The sequence below is a fragment of the Zingiber officinale genome, chromosome 4A, assembly GCF_018446385.1.
Source record: "Zingiber officinale cultivar Zhangliang chromosome 4A, Zo_v1.1, whole genome shotgun sequence".
Taxonomy (NCBI): Eukaryota; Viridiplantae; Streptophyta; class Magnoliopsida; order Zingiberales; family Zingiberaceae; genus Zingiber; species Zingiber officinale.
Genome location: NC_055992.1, coordinates 126,412,178 through 126,419,439, shown reverse-complemented (window position 1 = coordinate 126,419,439; position 7,262 = coordinate 126,412,178). Strand labels below are relative to the sequence as shown.

Here is a 7,262-nt window from a genome sequence, read left to right as displayed (position 1 = left end):
GTGATCGTACCTCACTTACCTTATCGATCTCGTTATCCGTTTCTCTTCCTGAACTGCTGCTTTCGTCTGACGTGGCTCCCCCTTCATCGATGCTCATTTCGGAAGAGCTTGACTCGCAGTCGTCGTCTTGATGACTTGCCATTAGAGCAAGTCTGGAGAATGCCTCGACTTCTGACTCTGACGACGTATCGTCCCACGTCGTTTTAAGGGCCTTTTGCTTTTGGATAGGTTTCTTACCCTTCTCCTTGTCCTTGTTCTTCAGCTTGGGCAGTTGCCCTTGATGTGTCCTTCTTCGTCGCAATGGTAGCAGCAGATCGTCCTTTTCTTTTTCTCCTGTGGATGGTTAGTAGATCTAGATTTACAAAGTTTCTTGAATCTTCTTACCATCATTACCATTTCCTCGTCATCGAGAGAAGATTTCGACTTTGGTTCGTCTCTCGAAGCTTTGAGGGCGGCGTTGTTCTTGGGCTCCTTCGAACCTGCACATCTTGATTCATGCACTTCAAAAGTCGAGAAAAATTCTTCTAATGAATTTTTTTCTAAATATTTTGAAATATAAAAGGCATCTACTAGTGATGCCCATTTTGAATTTCCCGGAAACAAATTTAATGCGTACCTTAGCGAATCTCGGTTACTTACCTTTTCTCCGAGATTCGACAGTCTGGTGATGATCTCTTTAATTCTTGAGTGCAGATGCGCAACTGTCTCGTCTTCCCCAAGTCGCAGGCTGGTGAGCTGATTGCGAAGTAGATCTCTTCTCGCGAGCTTGGCTTCGGACGTTCTTTCGTGCAGCTCGAGGAACTTCTTCCAAAGTTCCTTTGCTGAGTCGTAGTTCCCGATTCGATTGACTTCTTATGGCGGAAGAACGCTTAACAGATAGTATTCTGTTTTGCCATTCGCCATGTAGTCAGTCTGCTCCTTTTTCGTCCATTGATATTTTCCTTACCCTCTAGAGCTACAAAGTCAAGTTCCATTGTTAAAATTAATTCAAAATCTATTGTGAAAAATACCTGCATCAGTTTTTTCCAGGTTGCAAAATCCCCTTCGTATTTCGGTGGATGGATGTTTGGTCCGGCCATTATCTTTGCTTCGATTGGCGGTTAGTCCTCCTGAAGCACCTCGGCTTTGATACCACTTGTAGGACCGTTGCGGCCGGCTAGAAGGGGGGTTGAATAACCCTGTAAAATAAAAACAAAAACACCCTTCTCGAACTTTCAACAAAACACTTGAATAAAATAAATTGAATAGAAACAAAAGAAAGGAAGAGGCAAAAGGAGTTACTTGGTTACAACCAAGGAGCTTGTTAATCCAAGGAATGTCGCACTAGTATCTCGTTCGGGCGGAGAAGTCTCTTACAACAGTGAAAGCGCAAAACAAAGAAGCTAATCTAAAACTGAAGCGTACAATCGTTGGAAATGAATTGCTCTGAGTTGTTAAAAATCTTCTCGACCAAGGCTATATTTATAGTCTTGGTCGGGGCGCCCCGAAGGGTTCCGGGTGCCCTGGAGGATAAACTTTATCCCCTAACATTCAGATCAAGTCAAAGTTCGATCCTGTGAAAAAGTCAACTATGGGTGCCCCGGTACGTTCTGACCGCCCAGGAGGGGTTCGGGCGCCCCGACCAAAAAGTCAACTCTGGTTGACTTTTTTCGATCCGGGTCCTTTGCTCCGGCTCTGGTCGCCTCGGTCCGAGTCTTCAACTCTGGATCCTCTCGCTTGGGTGGTCTCGGCCATCCGGAAAAGGGCTCACCCGAACCTAACTTCCGGTCTTCTCGAGTGGGCTTCCACTCCGGTTTCTCGTCCCTCGGAATCGCCGCGTCTTTCTTTCTCGTCCGTCGGCGTACTCATCCGCAGTCTTCGTCCCTCGGACGCACCGCGTGCCGTCCTTCTCGCTAGCTGCGTCTCTTGCTCCTCAAGCAGCCTTCCGCTCCGACTTTCGTCCCTCGGAACTACCGCACGCTTCTTTCTCGTCCGCCAGTGTACTCTTCCGCAGCGCCTCGTCCCTCGGACGCACCGTGTACCGTTCTTCTCGCTAGCTGCGTCTTCCACTCGACTACCTATGCTCCTGCACACTTAGACACAAGGTTAGAAACACACAAAACCTAACTTAACTTGTTGATCACACCAAAACAACCTTGGGGTTCCAACTTTATAAGCCTCTCCTCCAAATTTAGTTGAAAGAGGCTCAAGTTCAACTGACTAGACCCAAACCCGAGTTTCACTTACTTCACCATTATGACTATAAATGTCGCTTCTTTTCCCAGACAATCGGTATTGTAACATGTTTAATTACTCAATTAACCTTAGGGAAAGGGCCACTTTATTACCAGACCATCGGTTTGGAACACTGACCTAGAGGTAGTTGGTCGTAAGAGTATGCTTACTTATAACTCGCGCTGGAGTGAGAGTCTGGAACACCAATCGAAAGGTCATTGGTCGTGAGAGTATGCTCACTTATAACTCGCACTGGGATGAATCTGGAACGTCAACTGGAAGATTATTGGTAGTGATCCCGATCTCGATCTCGATCGATCAGATTTATGCTTTATAAACTTTCCAATTCTGGTAAAATTATTTTCCTAAATAATAGAAAATAAGGAAACAAATATATTCAAAAATTATCTTCTATTTATATGATATTAATTGTAATAATATGAAGGAGGAGAAAAAGCCCTGGACCGTTGGATGAATCTTGATCGCTATTTTCTAACCCACCCCTCAAATTGTACAGAGCGAACGAGCGAGAGAGAGAGAGAGAGAGAAGAGAGAGAGAGACTGGAAAGGATGGCTGGGGGCGGCTCCGGAAGGCAGAGAGCGGCGATGATGCTGCCGCATCTGGTGAGGACACTGCGGAACGAATCTCTGAAGCCCTCGAATCGAATCCTACCTTCGCTCAGGTATCTCCCCGTCTGCCCCGCCGCAGGAAAAACCCTATTTTGCTAGGTCCTTATCTCGTTTGATTTGGATTACTATCTTGTCGATCTATTGTGCGCTCGTCCTCATGTCAGTTTTTTTTCATGATCCTGGGTTTCGTTTCATCAGGCGCACCTTTTCGTTGTATGATCAGATTAATCTTATCGACAATGTTCCGAAGGACCAACTGCGCTTCCGGTGGTACGTTTATATTCTCTCTCTCTTCACAACTCACAAGTTAGCATCTTTCGTAGTTTAGGTTCTCGATCTTTTGTTCACATGCTTGAAGGAATTATCTGGATCCGTGCCCCATTATCTTCATACTAATCAATACTCCCATCGTTTTCGTTTCATTTATTTGGGAATTTGAATTTACTTCTGCTGTGTGATCCGTAGCCCTTTTCTGTTCTTGAAGGCCCTGCAATAGTTAGTTGGGGAAAAAAAAAAATCTTGGAAGGGATTAGATTAGTGATAGAGGTTCGTGTCATTTTGTAGGAAAACAACTTATTTAATGTGTAATGTGTAAAGGAACTAGCATGGGTTTTCACCCTTATAGATCACTAAAGCTCATGGAGCGCTTTGAAGAATGTTGTGAGCATTACCAAATTCCTGACCAGTTGGTTGTGTTTAGGCTACCTTTGTGGCTACTGTATAAATTTCTTTCTGATTGAGTTCATCAGTCATTTTTTTCTGCAATTTATTGTGCAGGTACACTGATACTGGGTTTACTGTTAACGATGTAAAGTATGAGGGAAGCTTGCTCGTTGTCGAGAATAAGGTTATGGCATGGACACCAAAGACATTTTCTGATATAACCCCTGAAAGGTTGCTGCAAACTTGATTACACTTTGATCTCATATGTTGTCTTCTATATCCTTTGTCCTGTAGCTTAGTTTACATAACCAAAAAAATTTTCTGTGAATTCACTGTCTAACATCTTGCTTGTTCCCATAATGTGCAGTTTATCTGTATTCAAAATCCTGAGGCCAGTTCCAGGTATATGCTGTACTAATTGTTCATGTGGATTATCATAGATTAGTAGCTTTGGCGGTTTGCATTAGTACTATGGTAATTAGGAAATTTGTATCAATACTCTTTTCTTCTAGGCATGGTTTACTGGTGTCTGCACCCTCTTTCCTTGTTTCCTTGATCTCCCTTAACCCTTAGGCTCTTCCTTCCTCAATTTGGAGCATGCTTCATTAAAAAAATCTAGTTTTTTTTTTTTTTGGATTTTTATCATGGAGGGCTTACATTATAGCATCAGACAGTGTACCTAAATTCCATAATGCCAACAAATAGTTTGGAACTATCAATCCATCAATATTAACTCCTTGTATTGTGTCTTCATTTATAGTTTTACCAACTATCAATTCATAAATTTTACTGTTTACTTAATTTGTCTGGAGCTCCCTCCATCTTATGTTCCTTTTTTTCAGAGATTCTGATTCTTGGCTGTGGAAGGTACATTCAGCCAGTAAGTCCTCAGCTGCGTCAATTCATTCGCTCAACCGGAATGAAACTAGAAGCAATCGACTCGGTGTGTTTACTTAGTTTAAGTAGTTCATGTTCTAAAGATCAAAAGGAATTTGAACCTTTGCTTTTGTCTGACAGAGGAACGCCACTTCAACTTACAATATATTGGTCGAAGAAGGAAGGGCGACGGCTGCTGCTCTTCTACCCTACGGAGTTGAATAATCGTCCCGACTTCTCTACAAGAATCCATGTAGGAGAACGGCGATATGGACAGAAAAAGTTTGGGACTCCCCTTGTTTCCCTTGCTAGATTACATAGATGCATTTTTAAGCTCCGAATGATCATCAAACTAGACTGGATGAGACACCATTTGTCATCGTCGATCTGTATCTTTGATGCACACTTTGTCAGTTTGATGAGAAGAGTGATAGCCATTCTCCTCCAGCCTGACAATTATCTTAACTAGAAGCCAATCGATTTTAAAACAAAAAAGCACACAAGCACTAGCACTGCCATTACACACCATCCCCATCACCCTTTTTTATTGCCCCAACGAAAAGAAACGTCCACAAGTCATTCAATTTATTTAATTATAAATAAATAAATAAGATAATGTAGAGCAATAAATAGCTTACTTCCATTAATATCCATTACATTCCATAGCCAACAATTAGGGTCTGTTGGGTCCATTTCCAACTCGCATAATTGATTCGGTTAATTCTCTCCGTCCTGGCCTACCGCCACGTGGAGGTCACCGTCAGCACGCGTCCCTTCCAACCGAATCCGAGCCGGCCCGGCGCTTCCTCGACCGTGAAACCGGGGTTCGGTCGGATAGCGTCGAGCCGGGTTTTGACGGCGTCGACCGCTGCCGGGCCGAGTTGGGCCGACTCGAATCCGGCCATCCCCATCCGCGCCCTCCACTTGCCGAACACCTCGCACCGCTCCAACCGGTCGCCGCCCTCCCTCGCCACGGCGTTCACCGCGCGCCGCACGAGGCCGGCCTCGACGCGCGCTCGGTCGCCGCTGTCGAGGCTGGCGGTGGCGGCCAGCGACTCCAGGAAGGCGCCGTAGTGGGCGCATGCGGCGGCGAAGCGGCCGGCGAAGGCGGCGGTGTTGGTGTTGATCTCCTGCTCGACCAGCGTGACCACGCGCGGGCGGAGGGCGCGGACGCGGCGGAGAAGCTCGTCGCGGGGGTTGGCGGGGGAGACGCTCTCGTCAGGGACTCGCGCGAGGGCGAAGGCCAGATTGACGGCTAGGGTTTCGTCGGGTTCGCAGCCCAGCGAAGCGGCGTCCAGCTCGGCCGCGCGGAGGTGGACGACGTCGAAGCGGACGTGGAGGCAGTGGCGCTGGGCGAGCTTCTCGATGCGGTCACCGACGGCCCTAATGGTTCCGCCAGTCTCGTTGTTGGTGATTGGAGAGGCGGGGTCGGCGACGGCGGTGATCCGGAGTGCAGGGGTACGCACAGCGGGGCGGAGGCGGTGGCGATCGGCGAGGGCGTGGAGAAGGGCGACGTACTGGCCGCCGTGACCGATCTCGAAATCGAGGATGTGAATTTTGGGGCGGTCCTTGGTGGCCTCCAAGATCGCCAAATTGGCGGCCGTGAGGCCGAGCTTGAAGCAAGGGGAGACCTCGTAGAGCATCTGCGAGGCTGCGAAGTGTTCTGCTCCACTGATTTCAGCGAGTGGGGGAGAAGACCCCGCCGGCGGCGCCGGATTCAACCGGGCGAAGAGCACGGTGACCATCACGGCCGTAAGCCTTTGCTCCGCGTCGCCTCTGTAATTCGCAGCGCGCTTCAGGACGGAAAGGTTCCCGGTGGCCGTCTCGAGTTTCCCATCGGCAATAGCGGCTGCGGTATCGAGAAGCATCTGCCGCAAGGCAGCTCCTGCAGGAACAGCAAAGGACGAGGGAGGCGAGCTCGAGGCGGAGGACGACACAGTGGAGGAGGATGAGTCGGTAGGCGACGGCGAGAGATGGTTAGGTCCTTGCACAGCCGGCAGAGACACCGGCGCAGCGACGATCTGCCGCATCGCCTCGCTCCACTCCTCTGTTGTAACGGCGGACGCGGAAGCGCTGACCGATTCCTCCTCCTCGTCGTCGTCCAACAAAAGCCGCCGCTCGAGTTCCTGAAGCCCGTCACGGAGCGCGGCGGAGGGCCTCGTCTCCATCGACGACATCTCCGGTCGGCCAAGGAACCTGGAATCCATCAAATTCGACGAAGCCAAAGACGCCAACGATCCCAAAATGTGATCTTGAGGCGCAGGCGCGGAGAGATGCGAAGAAACCGAGGAACCGAGAAGCCTCCTCTGCTTCACCGACCGAAGGAACAGCGCATGCTGCAACTGCTGCTGCTGCTGCTGCAGCAGCAGCCTCTCCATCTCCGAGATCGGCCGCTTTAGCAGGCGCCCGCTCCCGGCCTCCGGCAGCGGCCCATGCAGGCCAAATCCAAGTTCACGGCCAGGAAAACCAGTCGCCATGCTCCTCTAGAGAAAAGACATACAGAAGAAGCAGAAGAGGAATGGAAATCCAGAGAGAGAGAAAGAGAGGGGCTCATATCAACATGACAGAGCTCGTTGCAAGCAAGCAAGCAACAGAGAATTCGCCGTCTGGCCCTGTAAATAATAATAAAAGCAAGGAGAGAAAGCGAAGACAAGTACGTTGTTTTTTTGCCCGATTCATATTACAATTAGTAATTAATTAATTAATTGGTAGGGCAGAGAGAGATGACGGCGACGGCGACGGCGATGGCGATGATGAGGCATCAGCATCACTTATTCTCCAATCACGAAATCTAACCGCTTTAGTAATTATGCGGGCGCCGCAGCAGCCGGATATCTCGCCGGCGTCGGCGACGGGGTTCGCCTGAGCGAGCCGATGCG

General features: G+C 48.8%; 2 protein-coding genes across 2 annotated transcripts; one reads left to right on the top strand and one right to left on the bottom strand.

Moving 5' to 3' along the window:
- The first annotated feature begins 2,709 nt into the window (after nucleotides 1–2,709).
- LOC121971034 (NADH dehydrogenase [ubiquinone] 1 alpha subcomplex assembly factor 3-like) lies at nucleotides 2,710–4,830 on the top strand. The gene is made up of 6 exons (XM_042522105.1): nucleotides 2,710–2,897; nucleotides 3,043–3,114; nucleotides 3,622–3,738; nucleotides 3,875–3,909; nucleotides 4,350–4,450; nucleotides 4,525–4,830. Exons 1-6 carry the CDS (start codon nucleotides 2,785–2,787, stop codon nucleotides 4,606–4,608), a joined length of 522 nt encoding a protein of 173 aa, XP_042378039.1. The 5' UTR covers nucleotides 2,710–2,784; the 3' UTR covers nucleotides 4,609–4,830.
- A 171-nt stretch (nucleotides 4,831–5,001) lies between these two features.
- LOC121971033 (scarecrow-like protein 8) lies at nucleotides 5,002–7,005 on the bottom strand. The gene has a single exon (XM_042522104.1). It carries the CDS (start codon nucleotides 6,858–6,860, stop codon nucleotides 5,121–5,123), a length of 1,740 nt encoding a protein of 579 aa, XP_042378038.1. The 5' UTR covers nucleotides 6,861–7,005; the 3' UTR covers nucleotides 5,002–5,120.
- Nucleotides 7,006–7,262: the final 257 nt, after the last annotated feature.

Coding starts and splice junctions, on each gene's coding strand:
- LOC121971034 (XM_042522105.1), top strand. CDS start 2,785: ATGGCTGGGGGCGGCTCCGGAAGGCAGAGAGCGGCGATGATGCTGCCG. Junction 2,898..3,042: donor CGAATCCTACCTTCGCTCAG/GTATCTCCCCGT, acceptor TCGTTTCATCAG/GCGCACCTTTTCGTTGTATG. Junction 4,451..4,524: donor AACTAGAAGCAATCGACTCG/GTGTGTTTACTT, acceptor TTTGTCTGACAG/AGGAACGCCACTTCAACTTA.
- LOC121971033 (XM_042522104.1), bottom strand. CDS start 6,860: ATGGCGACTGGTTTTCCTGGCCGTGAACTTGGATTTGGCCTGCATGGG.